Source organism: Salvelinus alpinus, chromosome 5, assembly GCF_045679555.1.
Source record: "Salvelinus alpinus chromosome 5, SLU_Salpinus.1, whole genome shotgun sequence".
Lineage (NCBI taxonomy): Eukaryota > Metazoa > Chordata > Actinopteri > Salmoniformes > Salmonidae > Salvelinus > Salvelinus alpinus.
Window position 1 is genome coordinate 71,951,083 of NC_092090.1, and position 16,587 is coordinate 71,967,669.

General features: G+C 41.5%; 1 protein-coding gene across 2 annotated transcripts in view; it reads right to left on the reverse strand.

Annotated features, from left to right (window-relative positions):
* Nucleotides 1–318: 318 nt before the first annotated feature.
* Nucleotides 319–16,587, reverse strand: part of LOC139576701 (sodium- and chloride-dependent GABA transporter ine-like) — a 58,274-nt gene continuing 42,005 nt past the window's right edge. For both annotated transcript variants that reach the window (XM_071403045.1, XM_071403046.1), the window contains 6 exons: nucleotides 15,019–15,131; nucleotides 14,501–14,641; nucleotides 11,769–11,868; nucleotides 10,369–10,469; nucleotides 9,997–10,167; nucleotides 319–3,428 (listed from right to left, as the gene is read on the reverse strand). In XM_071403045.1, coding sequence (XP_071259146.1) covers nucleotides 3,312–3,428; nucleotides 9,997–10,167; nucleotides 10,369–10,469; nucleotides 11,769–11,868; nucleotides 14,501–14,641; nucleotides 15,019–15,131 — 743 coding nt within the window. In that variant the 3' untranslated portion in view covers nucleotides 319–3,311. The remainder of the gene's footprint in view (nucleotides 3,429–9,996; nucleotides 10,168–10,368; nucleotides 10,470–11,768; nucleotides 11,869–14,500; nucleotides 14,642–15,018; nucleotides 15,132–16,587) is intronic.

Below are 16,587 nucleotides of genomic sequence, written 5' to 3' on the forward strand. Positions count from 1 at the left end.
TACTATAGAATTACAGCTAGACATTTGTTATGAGTATAAACACTAGCTGGTAGTTATCACCTGTATACAAGTGACAAAGTGGTTGAGTGAGTTTTGCAGAACACCACAGCTAAAAAAACGTCAAATTGATACATTTTCCAAATTTCAATAACATAAGTTTTAACTAGCTTGTAATGACGAATCATAGACATTTGTACTGGCCTTGGTGGCAACAAACCACTGACCTGAGCTGCATGTTACTGTGTGCACTATGCTGCCATCTAGTGTTATGTTCTTCATAACGGATGCATTATTGATGAATTGACAGGGCTCATGAAAACCAAGCCTATTTGGCAATAATGTTCTTTATTGACACATACCACTGTACAATAAACACGTTTCAGATTTTTTTTTAAGAGAGTAAGAAAGAAACAAATCAAACTTGTGTAAAATTTCAAAAGGAGACAGTTGCTATCTCAAAAGCATAATGAGCATAAACATTTATACCATTAGATTAAAAGGCATCACAGAGTTAATGCAGAAATAGTGTTTGTTATTCCATAAACCCTTTTGCTTGATACAAAAACAACTACATTTTAAAATACATGTAAATATTTGGTCTAAATGTAAGGTACATGAGAACAATTAAAAAGAATAAGCAGCAGAAACCTAAAACTAAAATATTTTGAGATGCCAATATAACAAAGACTCAACATGTTTTCAACATTATGTCTACTAATCTCTGATCCGACACCATTGCTAGAGTATAAGGAACATGGAATCCAGGTGAAATCCTTATCTATAAAAGAAAACCATCCAGAGAGAAAGTATACTTTTACATTCCCCAGAAAGAAAACCAAATAATGTCGCTCAAACAGAAGCGGGAACTTACAAAGAGTCATTGACAACAACCAAAACAGGTGGGATTTTAGGAGTCGTTTCTGAAAGACACTCATGGGGGTGTCCACTGAAAGTTGACTGGGCAACAACTGGAACCTAAAAGACATCCACCATAAGTGCCCACTAAATTTGCCCAAGAAGAGGCAAGCAAAAAGAAAAACCCACCAAACTTAAAGACAGGACGCAAACCAAAAAGGTGGAGCAAAACAAAAAAACAGGTAAGATCAGATAAAGTATTGTTCGTCTCGAACTCAACTAAGGAGCCCAAATTAGAGGTGTTAAACCTTTACGTCTTTCAAGACCACTGGCGCACTGGGCCACCCACTCTTATATAGCACCTGGGCCAGCACAGGTGAAACACCTTCCCACATTTACTCATTGTAATTTGTGAAAACAAAATGCACTCTTAACAGCTCACTAAACTGAATAGGATCTTGTTTTATATCAAAAGAGATTAAACACGCCTCTAAAATATATATTTTGTGCATTTGTAAATTATACTCAACCTGGGTTGGTGATATACTCTATGATATTTTTTGGGGGGTATCTTCATCAAATATTGATCATGCAAAAAAAAGAAAAATGTTGATACAGGGCACAAGGCCAGTGGCAAAGTTATCTACACTTAGTCACTATACCAAATTGATCTTATAAATGGGTTAGCTGACAACGTCACAAATTACACACGCGTGTCGATGGGGCAGAAGTCTGTGTGTTGTTATGATTTTGGACGGTCAGATAGCTAGCAACAATGACAAGAAGCTCGTTTTAGATCATTGTGTATTGATACCATGTCTTGTTTTGAGGTGTTTTACTCTTGTCACGTCTATGCTAATATGGCTAAAATTACAAATGTAACAATGTATTTGAGAGACAACAAGTGCTCATTGTGCAAATGTATTTATGTTTTCAATAAAGATTTGGAGAGGAAATATAGTTTACATGTTGTCAACAATCCTTTGATTCTAAGTCAACCTGACTGTTTTGCTCCACAGTTGCGCATGCATTGGTTTTGTTGCTAAACAACCCACCGTCTATATATTTCTGTGACCCCTCCAAAGAGACCCCACTGTAAATTCAGTCGTATAGTCCAATGCCACTTCCAATGTCATTGGATCTTTTAATGACTAAAGGCACTCCTGGTAATGCTGAGCTCCAATTGTCATTGTTGCAAACAAACATGACATACGACAAAGGCCCAGACTGTGGCAGAGCAATTCAAATAGAAAACTCCAACCAGAACCCTTAAGACTTCAACGATACCATGTCCATTCAAGTGTAATAAAGCAGATAAATAATGACAGAACCCTGGACTTTCCCCACTAACAGATGTCATGGCCACTGGTGTAGAAAGTACACAATTGCCATACTTGAGTAAAAGTAGATACCTTAATAGAAAATGACTCAAGTAAAAGTCACCTAGTAAAATCCTACTTGAGTAAACATCTAAAAGTATTTGGTTTTAAATATACTTAAGTATCAAAAGTAAATGTAATTGTTAAAATATACTTAAGTATCAAAATTTAAAGTAAAGGTATAAATAATTAAAAATTCCTTATATTAAGCAAACCAGATGGCACCAATTTATTTTTTTTAATTTAATTTACGGATAGCCAGGGGCACGCATCAACACATCATTTGCAAATGAAGCATGTGTTTAGTGAGTCCGCCAGATCAGAGGCAGTAAGGATGACCAGGGATGTTCTCTTGATAAGTGTGTGAACAAGACCATTTTCCTGTCCTGCTATGTACTGTATTCAAAATGTAATGAGAACTTTTGGGTGTCAGGGAAAATGTATGGAGTAAAAAGTACATAATTTTCTTTAGGAATGTAGTGAAGTAAAAGTAAAAGTTGTCAAAGTAAAGTAAAGCACATATACCCAAAAAACAAAACATAAGTATTTTTACTGAAATACTTTACACCACTGGTCATGGCAACACTGCAGTGCTTCCTCTCCTTACAGTTATCAGTAAAAGGCACAACATATAACCGCCATACATCTAATTGCATATTATCTTTCTAGGAGAGGAATAAATATCATATGCATGTTCCTATATTAGACCAGCCTGGTGGTTGTTCAGTCAATCGCTGAGTTCACTATTCACATGAGCCTCAAATGAACCTCACGGTGTGAATAAAAACTTTGAAACAGCCACAAGATGGCGATGTTGGTTCAAAGAGTTACTCAGCCAAAGATCTATCTGGACCATTGAGGTCATGGATTTCAAAATCAAATTCGGAGACAAAATATGTTATGTCCAGGGGGAGAGGAGTTGGTTGAAGAGATTACCAGAGGGACAAGGGTAAAATACATAAAAAAGCTATTTACATAAACTCTAAACTACCTAACAACCCACACCTCCCCATCCCAATAGAACACTCACAGTCACACTGACTCACGCACGCAAACACTTAGACATACTGGCTGTGTTTACAGAGGAGTGATGATAAACAAGGAAACAGACTCCGGTGTGTCTTCGCTCTGCTCCTCTGGCAGATGGTTGACAGGATCCAACTCTATTGTAGGAGTCACAGCTGTTTTTATTCTCTGGGGGCACATAGAATATACAGAAGAACAAGTTAAGAATCACATAAATAATTTAATTTCTTATGGTGTCTGCTGATGCCCGGACTGCACTTTTGTTATTTATATGACTGCCATGTGGGATAAAACTTACAGTATCAGTACAGTGTGTGTGCGCAGCCTGGTCTCGTATACTAAACGTAACATAGAAATAGTAAATCCAGGACATTCAAATTAGTATGATACGTTACGCTTGGCATGGTTACATTAGACAGATGGTTACTTAAGGCAAAAACTAAAGTAGTGTGGTTGGTTGGGAGGACAGGTTGGCATATAACGCAAACGTCTAGCAACCCAAAGGTTACGAGTTCGAGTTTCCTCATGGACAACTTTAGCATTTTGGATAATTTGCAACTTTTCAACTGATTAGCATGTTAGCTAACCCTAACCCCTACCTTTTATCCTAACTCCTAAACTTAAACCTACCCCTAGCCTAGCTAACTTTAGCCAGCTAGCTAGAATTTCAAATCAAACTTTATTTGTCACATGCGCCGAATAGAACAAGTGTAGACTTTACCGTGAAATACTTACTTTACAAGCCCTTAACCAACAGTGCAGTTCAAGAAGAGTTAAGAAAATATTTACCAAGTAGACTAAAATAAAAAGTAATAATAAAAAGTAACACAATAACAAGGCTATATACAGGGGGAACCGGTACCGAGTCAGTGTGCGGTGGTACAGGTTAGTTGATGTAATTTGTACATGTAGTTGGGGGTGAAGTGACTATGCATAGATAATAAACAGCGAGTAGCAGCAGTGTACAAAAGGGAGGAGGGTGTCAATGTAAATTGTCCGGTGGAGATTTTATTAATTGTTCAGCAGTCTTATGGCTTGGGGGTAGAAGCTGTAGAGGAGCCTTTTGGTACTTGACTTGGCGCTCCGGTACCGCTTGCCATGCGGTAGCAGAGAACACAGTCTATAACTTGGGTGACTGGAGTCTCTGACAATTTTATGGGCTTTCCTCTGACACCGCCTATTATACAGGTCCTGGATGGCAGGAAGCTCGGCCCCAGTGATGTACTTGGCCGTTCGCACTACCCTCTGTAGTGCCTTTCAGTCAGATGCAGAGCAGTTGCCATACCAAGCGGTGATGCAACCGGTCAGGATGCTCTCGATGGTGCAGCTGTAGAACCTTTTGAGGATCTGGGGACCCATGCCAAATGTTTTCAGTCTCCTGAGGGGGAAAGGTTTTGTCGTGCCCTCTACACAACTGTCTTGGTTTGTAACATATTGTACGTTTTGCAAATTTGTAAAATATAATACGAATTGTAATTCGTAACATATACGAAATGAGCTTTGGACATCCACAAATACATACCATACGAAACGTAACATATCATACTAAATGGAGTGTCTCGGATTTTCGTACAGAATAATAAGAAATGCTCTGAGACCAGGTTGGGGAGGGTGTATGTATGTATGTATGTATGTATGTATGTATGTATGTATGTATGTATGTATGTATGTATGTATGTACAGTCGTGGCCAAAAGTTTTGAGAATGACACAAATATTAATTTTCAAAGTTTGCTGCTTCAGTGTCTTTAGATATTTTTGTCAGACGTTACTATGGAATACTGAAGTATAATTACAAGCATTTCATAAGTGTCAAAGGCTTTTATTGACAATTACATGAAGTTGATGCAAAGAGTCAATATTTGCAGTGTTCACCCTTCTTTTTCAGACCTCTGCAATCCGCCCTGGCATGCTGTCAATTAACTTCTGGGCCACATCCCGACTGATGGCAGCACATTCTTGCATAATCAATGCTTGGAGTTTGTCAGAATTTGTAGGTTTTTGTTTGTCCACCCGCCTCTTGAGGATTGACCACAAGTTCTCAATGGGATTAAGGTCTGGGGAGTTTCCTGGCCATGGACACAAAATATCGATGTTTTGTTCCCGGAGCCACTTAGTTATCACTTTTGCCTTATGGCAAGGTGCTCCATCATGCTGGAAATGGCATTGATCATCACCAAACTGTTCCTGGATGGTTGGGAGAAGTTGCTCTCGGAGGATGTGTTGGTACCATTCTTTATTCATGGCTGTGTTCTTAGGCAAAATTGTGAGTGAGCCCACTCCCTTGGCTGAGAAGCAACCCCACACATGAATGGTCTCAGGATGCTTTACTGTTGGCATGACACAGGACTGATGGTAGCGCTCACCTTGTCTTCTCCGGACAAGCTTTTTTCCGGATGCCCCAAACAATCAGAAAGGGGATTCATCAGAGAAAATGACTTTACCCCAGTCCTCAGCAGTCCAATCCCTGTACCTTTTGCAGAATATCAGTCTGTCCCTGATGTTTTTCCTGGAGAGAAATGCCTTCTTTGCTGCCCTTCTTGACACCAGGCCATCCTCCAAAAGTCTTCGCCTCACTGTGCGTCCAGATGCACTCACACCTGCCTGCTGCCTATCCTGAGCAAGCTCTGTACTGGTGGTGCCCCGATCCCGCAGCTGAATCAACTTTAGGAGACGGTCCTGGCACTTGCTGGACTTTCTTGGGCGCCCAGAAGCCTTCTTCACAACAATTGAACCGCTCTCCTTGAAGTTCTTGATGATCCGATAAATGGTTGATTTAGGTGCAATCTTACTGGCAGAAATATCCTTGCCTGTGAAGCCCTTTTTGTGCAAAGCAATGATGACGGCACGTATTTCCTTGCAGGTAACCATGGTTGACAGAGGAAGAACAATGATTCCAAGCACCACCCTCTTTTTGAAGCTTCCAGTCTGTTATTCGAACTCAATCGGCATGACAGAGTGATCTCCAGCCTTGTCCTCATCAACACTCACACCTGTGTTAACGAGAGAATCACTGACATGATGTGGTCCTTTTGTGGAAGGGTTGATATGCAGTGGAAATGTTTTTTGGGGATTCAGTTCATTTGCATGGCAAAGAGGGACTTTGCAATTAATTGCAATTCATCTGATCACTCTTCCTAACATTCTGGAGTATATGCAAATTGCCATCATAGAAACTGAGGCAGCAGATTTTGTGATAATTTTTTTGTTGTTGTTGTCATTCTCAAAACTTTTGGCCTCGACTGTATGTATGTATGTATGTATGTATGTATGTATGTATGTATGTATGTATGTATGTATGTATGTATGATACGATTACAATGTATGTATGTATAATACAATTCTAATACGAATACAATTCGTATTATACATACAGTGGGGAGAACAAGTATTTGATACACTGCCGATTTTGCAGGTTTTCCTACTTACAAAGCATGTAGAGGTCTGTAATTTTTATCATAGGTACACTTCAACTGTGAGAGACAGAATCTAAAACAAATATCCAGAAAATCACATTGTATGATTTTTAAGTAATTAATTTGCATTTTATTGCATGAAATAAGTATTTGATACATCAGAAAAGCAGAACTTAATTTTTGGTACAGAAACCTTTGTTTGCAATTACAGAGATCATACATTTCCTGTAGTTCTTGACCAGGTTTGCACACACTGCAGCAGGGATTTTGGCCCACTCCTCCATACAGACCTTCTCCAGATCCTTCAGGTTTGGGGGCTGTCGCTGGGCAATACGGACTTTCAGCTCCCTCCAAAGATTTTCTATTGGGTTCAGGTCTGGAGACTGGCTAGGCCACTCCAGGACCTTGAGATGCTTCTTACGGAGCCACTCCTTAGTTGCCCTGGCTGTGTGTTTCGGGTCGTTGTCATGCTGGAAGACCCAGCCACGACCCATCTTCAATGCTCTTACTGAGGGAAGGAGGTTGTTGGCCAAGATCTCGCGATACATGGCCCCATCCATCCTCCCCTCAATACGGTGCAGTCGCCCTGTCCCCTTTGCAGAAAAGCATCCCCAAAGAATGATGTTTTCCACCTCCATGCTTCACGGTTGAGATGGTGTTCTTGGGGTTGTACTCATCCTTCTTCTTCCTCCAAACACGGCGAGTGGAGTTTAGACCAAAAAGCTATATTTTTGTCTCATCAGACCACATGACCTTCTCCCATTCCTCCTCTGGATCATCCAGATGGTCATTGGCAAACCTCAGAAGGACCTGGACATGCGCTGGCTTGAGCAGGGGGACCTTGCGTGCGCTGCAGGATTTTAATCCATGACGGCGTAGTGTGTTACTAATGGTTTTCTTTGAGACTGTGGTCCCAGCTCTCTTCAGGTCATTGACCAGGTCCTGCCGTGTAGTTCTGGGCTGATCCCTCACCTTCCTCATGATCATTGATGCCCCACGAGGTGAGATCTTGCATGGAGCCCCAGACCAAGGGTGATTGACCGTCATCTTGAACTTCTTCCATTTTCTAATAATTGCGCCAACAGTTGTTGCCTTCTCACCAAGCTGCTTGCCTATTGTCCTGTAGTCCATCCTAGCCTTGTGCAGGTCTACAATTTTATCCCTGATGTCCTTACACAGCTCTCTGGTCTTGGCCATTGTGGAGAGGTTGGAGTCTGTTTGATTGAGTATGTGGACAGGTGTCTTTTATACAGGTAACGAGTTCAAACAGGTGCAGTTAATACAGGTAATGAGTGGAGAACAGGAGGGCTTCTTAAAGAAAAACGAACAGGTCTGTGAGAGCCGGAATTCTTACTGGTTGGTAGGTGATCAAATACTTATGTCATGCAATAAAATGCAAATTAATTACTTAAAAATCATACAATGTGATTTTCTGGATTTTTGTTTTAGATTCCGTCTCTCACAGTTGAAGTTTACCTATGATAAAAATTACAGACCTCTACATGCTTTGTAAGTAGGAAAACCTGCAAAATCGGCAGTGTATCAAATACTTGTTCTCCCCACTGTACATACATACATACATACATACGAGTGAGTACTAGTATTTAAGTAGAGTATGTATGCATGATGCTACAATAGTATCTGTGAGCTATATTTATGTACAGTGGACTCCAAAATTACTGGCACCCCTGACTGGCAATGCACAAACAATACTTAAAAAAATATAAACAATATAATTATAGAGATAAACTCAAAATACCAACATGTGAAAAATACTGTACTTTATTAATGTTTCAATGGAACCCAACAAAATAATTTATTGATTTAATTAAAAATCAATGTCTTCCAAATCAAGGTTTCAAAATTAATGGCACCCTTAAAGATTATTGTAAATAACATCTACCAAAATTAAACCAGGAATTCAATTTCACTTATTTAAGTGTATCTAAGTGTTAAGGAACTATATTGAGCCATTACATCACTTCCTTTTTCGCTATGGTATAAAAATTAGGGAACGCATGCAATATCCCTTTGTCATCCAACAACATGAAGAAAAGAAAAGAACTTGCAGTTCAGAAGGGACAGATGGTCGTAGACCTTCATAAATCTGGTAATGGCTACAAGAAGATCCACAAACGATTGAATATACCACTGAGCACTGTCAGGGGAATTATTTAAAAAATAGATATGGAACAGTTGAAAACCTCACGGGTAGAAGACGCAAATGCATTTTGGGAGGAGGGATAGGGAGGAGGATCGTGAGAGAAGCAACAAAATCCCCACGAATCACTGTGAAAGAATTGCAGGCCTTGGTGGCGTCTTGGGGTCACCAGGTTTAAAAAAGCACCATCAGACACGACCTCCACAACCAAAGGCTCTTTGAAAGGGTTGCTAGAAGAAAGCCCCAAATGACCCCAAGACACAGACGCAAGCGCTTGGAGTTTGCCAAACGTCATTTAAATTATGATTGGAAGAAGGTGCTCTGGTCAGATGAGACCAAAATTGAACGTTTTGGTCAGATACAGCATCGGCATGTTTGGTGTCGAAACAGAGATAGATACAAGGAGAGGCACCTTATACTCGCGGTGAAATATGGTGGTGGGTCAGTGATGTTTTGGGGCTGTTTTAATTCCAGAGGTCCAGGGGCGCTGGTTAAGACTGATGGCATAATGAATTCCACCAAGTACCAGGCAATTTTGTCTGACAATCTGGTTGCCTCTGCCAGAAGGCTGGAACTTGGCCGTATGTGGACTTTCCAACAAGACAATGACCCAAAACATACCTCAAGATCCATACAGAAATGGTTCTGTGACAACAAAATCATTGTTCTACCATGGCCATCTCAGTCGCCGGACCTCAATCCAATCGAAAACCGGTGGGCTAAGTTGAAGAGGGCAGTTGATAAGAGCAAACCCAAGAATGTGAAGGATCTTGAAAGGATCTGCATAGAGGAATGGTCCAAAATCCCTCCAAATGTGTTCCTTAACCTTGTCAAACATTACAGGAAAAGACCATGCTGTTGTCCTTGCCAGAGGTGGTGGCACTAAGTACTAAATGAGGAGTGCCAATAATTATGAAACCTTGATTTGGTGAAATGTATTTTGTATTAAATAATTGTATGATTTTGGTGGGTTCCATTGAAACATTACAAAGGTACAGTATTTCTCACATGTTGGCATTTTGAGTTTATCTCTATAATTAAATTGTTTATATTTTTTTAAGTATTGTTTGTGCATTGCCAGTCAGGGGTGCCTGTAATTTTGGAGCCCACTGTAAGTATCAGTATGTGTGTTTGTTTTGGTTTACTGAAAGAACGCTCACCTGCAGCAGTGAGCCCTTATTTCTGCAGATCTCTTGCAGGGCTCCCAGAGGGATCCACACGATGGAGACCAGGGAGATTCCCCAGCCCACCACCTCTGCCCAGACAGGGTATGTGTATGACTTCCCATAGCGAGCTGGCGTGTACTGGATGATGCTGGAGATCAGAATGCACTGCAGGAGAGGACAGGAGAGGCAAACAATCTCACATGGAGCAGGTTAGACTTGGATGAAACCTCTAAGCCTTATGACAATCACTACTATAAAGACTACAAAAAGTAAAACAACACAAATAGAAAACACATTCAATCCTCATCACCATCATAATTATGCTAATTGTACTCCTCCTCAGCATCAGTCAGCCATAGCACTCACCAGGACCAGCACAGGGGAGAAGACCATCCAGCAGGAGCGGAAATAGATGTTGGGAGCCTTTCCCAACATTCTCTTGATCATGATGGTAATCCGCCGCAGTCCTGCAAAAACGCATTGCATTAAATACTTAAATTAACTCCGAGAAATACAGTACATACTGTTTAAAGAGCAAAGTGTATGTGGACACATGCTCGTCGAACATCTCATTCCAAAATCATGGGCATTAATATGGAGTTGGTAACCCCTTTTCTGCTATAACAGCCTCCACTCTTATGGGAAGGCTTTCCACTAGTTGTTGGAACATTGCTGCTTGCTTCCATTCAGCCACAAGACCATTAGTGAGGTCGGGCACTGATGTTGGGCGATTCGGCCTTGCTTGCAGTCGGCATTCCAATTCATCCCAAAGGTGTTCGATGGGGTTGAGGTCAGGGCCCTGTGCAGGCAGGTCAAGTTCTTCTACACCGATCTCGACAAACCATTTTTTTATGGACCTCACTTTTTGCACGGGGGTATTGTCATGCTGAAACAGGAAAGGGCCTTCCCCAAACTGTTACCACAAAATTGGAAGCACGGAATTGTCTAGAATGTCATTGTATGCTGTAGTCTTAAGATTTTCCTTCACTGGAACTAAGGGGCCATGCCCGAACCATGAAAAACAGCCCCAGACCATTATTCCTCCTCCACCAAACTTTACAGTTGGCACTATGCATTGGGGCAGGTAGCATTCTCCTGGCATCCGCCAAACCCAGATTCATCCATCGGCCTGCCAGATGGTGAAGCGTGATTAATCTCTCCAGAGAATGCGTATCCACTGCTCCAAAACTTGGCATTGCGTATGGTAATCTTAGGCTTGTGTGCAGCTGTTCGGGTATGGAAATCCATTTAATGAAGCTCCCAACGAACAGTTCTTGTGCTAACGTTGCTTACAGAGGCAGTTTGGAACTCGGTAGTGAGTGTCGCAACCGAGGACAGGCGTTTTTTACGCGCTTCAGCACTCGGCGGTCCCGTTCTGTGAGCATGTGTGTTTTCCCATTTCGCGGCTGAGCCGTTGACGAACTGACTTGTTGGAAAGTTGCCATCCTATGATGGTACCACATTGAAAGTCACTGATCTCTTCAGTAAGGCCATTCTACTGCCAATGTTTGTCTCTGACGATTGTATGGCTATGTGCTCGATTTTATACACCGGTTGGCAACAGGTGTGGCTGAAATAGCAGAATCTACACATTTGAAGGGGTGTCCACATACCTTTGTATATATAGTGTATTTTTCTTGTATAAATAAAGTCCTGTAAGATCTAACTCTTAATCAGGATGTTACATGTAATCAAATACTGTAAGACCAAATTTATTTCCAGGCTGTTGAATGTCATCATAAGGGTAAGAAGGGGCTGGGTATTACCGAAAACCCAGCAGACAGCGATGACTTCAAAGAAGGACAGGAACATGAGCGACACCACAGCAGTGTAGTGGTCCATCAGCTGGAACACATACATGCCCCCCTGTGGAGACAGAGTCGTTTTAGTCGTGTACAGATAAAAAACGAAATACAGTGCCTTCGGAAAGTATTCAGACCCCTTGACTTTTTACACATTTTGTTAGATTACAGCCTTATTCTAAATTGGATTAAATAAAAACATTTCCTCAGCAATCTACACACAATACCCCATAATGACAATGCGAAAACAGGTTTTTAGAAATTTTTGCAAATGTATTAAACATAATAAACAGAAATACCTTATTTACTTAAGTATTCAGACCCTTTTCTATGAGACTCGAAATTGAGCTCAGGTATTCGTATGTATTATGGATGCCCATTAGCTGCTGCAGCTACTCTTCCTGGGTTCCAGCAAAATTAAGGCAATTTATACCATTTTAAAAACATTAAAACACATTCACAGATTTCACAACACACTGTGTGCCCTCAGGCCCATACTCCACCACTACCACATATCTACAGTACTAAATCCATGTGTATGTATAGTGCGTATGTTATCGTGTGTTTGTGTGTGTATGCATGTGTCTGTGCCAGTGTTATTTCACAGTCCCCGCTGTTCCATAAGGTGTTTTTTAATCTGTTTTTTTTTTTTATCTCCTTTTACTGCTTGCGTCAGTTACTTGGATGTGTAATAGAGTTCCATGTATTCATGGCTCTATGTAGTACTGAGTGCCTCCCATAGTCTGTTCTGGACTTGGGGACTGTGAAGAGACCTCTTGTGACATGTCTTGTGGGGTATGCATGGGTGTCCAAGCTGTGTGCCAGTAGTTTAGACAGAACCCTCTGTGCATTCAACATGTCAATACCTCTCATAAATAAAAGTAGTTATGAAGTCAATCTCTCCTCCACTTTCAGCCAAGAGAGATTGACATGCATATTATTAATATTAGCTCTTTGTGTACATCCAAGGGCCAGATGTGCTGCCCTGTTCTGAGCCAATTGCAATTTTCCTAAGTCCTTTTTTGTGGGACCTGACCACACGACTGAATAATAGTCAAGGTGTGACAAAACTAGGGCCTGTAGGACCTGCCTTGTTGATAGTGTTAAGAAGGCAGAGCATCACTTTATTATAGACAGACTTCTCCCCATCTTAGCTACTACTGCATCAATATGTTTTGACCATAACAGTTTACAATAGGGTTACTCCAAGCAGTTTAGTCATCTCAACTTGCTCAATTTCCACATTATTTATTACAAGATTTAGTTGAGGTTTAGGGTTTAGTGAGTGTTTTGTTCCAAATACAATGCTTTTAGTTTTAGTTTTAGTTTCAGTGGCCTCTTATCATTCTTAAATGGAAGAAGTTTGGAACCACCAAGACTCTTCCTAGCGATGGCCGCCTGGCCAAACTGAGCAATTGGGGGAGAAGGGCCTTGGTCAGGGAGGTGCCCAAGTATCCGATGGTCACTCTGACAGAGCTCTAGAGTTCCTCTGTGGAGATGGGAGAAACTTCCAGAAGGACAACCATCTCTGCAGCACTCCACCAATCAGGTCTTTATGGTAGAGTGGCCAGGCGGAAGCCACTCCTCAGTAAAAGGCACATGCCGGCCCACTTGGAGTTTGCCAAAAGCCACCTAAAGACTCTCAGACCATGAGAAACAAGATTCTCTGGTCTGATGAAACCAAGATTGAACTCTTTGGCCTGAATGCAAAGCGTCACGTTTGGAGGAAACCTGGCACCATCCCTACGGTGAAGCATGGTGGTGGCAGCCTCATGCTGTGGGGATGTTTTTCAGCGGCAGAGACTGGGAGACTAGTCAGGATCGAGGGAAAGATGACCAGAGCAAAGTACAGAGAGATCTTTGATGAAAACCTGCTCCAGAGTGCTCAGGACCTCAGACTGGGGCGAAGGTTCACCTTCCAGCAGGACAACGACCCTAAGCACACAGCCAACGCAGGAGTGGCTTCGGGACAAGTCTCTGAATGTCCTTGAATGGCCCAGCCAGAGCCCGGACTTGAACCCAATCGAACATCTCTGGAGAGACCTGAAAATAGCTGTGCAGTGATGCTTCCCATCTAACAGGAGAGCTTGAGAGGATCTGCAGAGAAGAATAGGAAGAAACTACCCAAATACAGGTGTACCAAGCTTGTAGCATCATACCGAAGAAGACTCGAGGATGTAATCGCTGCCAAAGATGCATCAACAAAGTACTGAGTAAAGGGTCTGAATAGTTATGTAAATGTGATATTTCAGTTTTTTATTTGTAATACATTTGCAAACATGTCTAAAAACCTATTTTTGCTTTGTCATTATGGGGTCTTGTGTGTAGATTGATGAGGGGGGGAAAATAATTTAATCCATTTTAGAATGAGAGAGAGATATTATCCAGAGCGACTTACAGTAGAGTGCATACATTTTATTACATTTTTACATACTGAGACAAGGATATCCCTACCGGCCAAACCCTCCCTAACCCGGACGACGCTATGCCAATTGTGCGTCGCCCCACGGATCTCCCGGTTGCGGCCGGCTGCGACAGAGCCTGGGCGCGAACCCAGCCCAGCCTGGGAGCGAACCCAGAGACTCTGGTGGCGCCACTCTGGTGGCGCAGCTAGCACTGCGATGCAGTGCCCTAGACCACTGCGCCACCCGGGAGATACCCGTAAATAGTAAATATATCTGACAGGATTACCTTACCTTAGTGATGTGAGGAATGCCTAGAAGGAAGCCCATAACACAGACGGCCAGAACGATGACCTCCTGTCTCTTAAGGACACGCAGCACCTTAGGGCCGAAGCCGTCTATTATGGACGTCACCGCCACCTCCACCATGGCAAACTGCAGGGCACAGCACAGCACAGTGGACATTTACACTGAGATCTGGGTTTGAGACTGGGGACTGTTTTTGGGTAGTGTGATGTAAATACAGCAAATGTTGATCGCTCTCTCTCAGCTTAGAGGTAGAATTGGTTCCTGTGGATTCTGTTCTGTATTTGCTATAAAAAAAAACAACAATAAAATGCACAAGCACCGCCTGTACCAGAATTTGGTTGAGTGGTAACACTGCCGACTCCAGAGTACATGTGCAGTCAGGGTTCAATTCCCTGGTCAGGCATTTCTACACTTCCTTTCTTCCCTCCTCTGTCTTGATCTCTCCAAACCATAAATTAAAAAAGTATTGTAATTGTTCATGAGCTATGTTGTATGTGTCTAACCTGGCTGTCCAGTCCCAGGCAGAGAAGCATGAAGAAGAACAGAGGAGCCCACAACTGTGGCAGAGGCATAGTGGAGAAGACCTCTGGATACACCACAAACACCAAGCCAGGACCTGTGGCACACAAACATACCATAGAATGGTACTTTGTTGAGAACATTTTACAGATAAATGACACCAGTGGTTATTCTCAACCTAAACAAGGAAGTCAAAGCATTCAATAACAAAACAATGTAAATGAGTCACCTTTTCCACCCTCAAAATACTTCAATAATTCATGCAGTTGACCACATCAGTAATTTGACATAACAAAAAACTTTAGAGCACAGACGTGCTCTTTATACAATCATGAAGGGAATGAAACCGAGCCAGATCATATAGAATGTCCTGAACACATCACAATCACCTGACTGTATACCACCATTACTTCACACTCACAGAACAAACTATCTAGTCAATAATGTGAGAACTAGGGACTAAGGTTCTCTGCATTTTTGTCAAAATTGAGTTGTTCTATTCAATGTTCTTTACATATTTAGTACTCTAAATAGCCCAATTTATGTTGTTACGTTCAAAAGAATACAAGATCAAAAATTGCTGACATCATTCAAACCAGTGAGGGTTTGGAACTTTAAAGCCAATTATGTCAAAATCCTCTTTTTGCCAATAGAAATTTAGAGTCCAAATCTCTTGAGTTTCCATACACCAGATGTCAGTCGGTGTAGAATAGTCAGTCAGCAGTGAGACAATTGTGTGTTTCAAAGCCGGTATCTGAGACCATATGTGGGACTGAGCCGAGCCTGAGCAGGTGCTCATAAGCAGAGCCTGGCAGGCACACTGGTTAATCCCTACTTTACTTTCTCCAAAAGGTCCTAATACACCGTGTGAACAATTAGATGTTTTGCTGTTTCACCTGAAGTTCACTTTAAGCTAATCCAAGTTTAATTCACCATTCATTTCAATTGTGTTTGAGCCAGAGCCCAGACTTGAACCTGATCGTACATCTCTGGAGAGACCTGAAAATGGCTGTGCAGCTACACTCCCCATCCAACCTGACAGAGCTTGAGAGGATCTGCAGAGAAGAATGGGACAAACTCCCCAAGTACAGGTGTGCCAAGCTTTTGGCGTCATACCTAAGAAGACTCAAGGTAGTAATCGCTCACAACAAAGTCATGAGTAAAGGGTCTGAATGCTTATGTAAATGTTTTATTTTTAATAAACAGATACTTTCAACATGGCACCGTCAATTTGATTTGGCTTTGTCTTTATGGAGTATTGTGTGTGTAAAACATACACACACACACACTCTCTCTCTCTACCGGTCAAAAGTTTTAGAACACCTACTCATTCAAGGGTTTTTCTTTATTTTTGCTATTTTCTACATTGTAGAATAATAGTGAAGACATCAAAACTATGAAATAGCACATATTGTAGTCAATATATCATGTAGCAACCATAAAAGTGTTATGTCCACATTATGGCAAGAACAGCTCAAATAAGCAAAGAGAAATGACAGTCCATCATTACTTTAAGACATAAAGGACAGTCAATTTGGAAAATTTGAAGAACT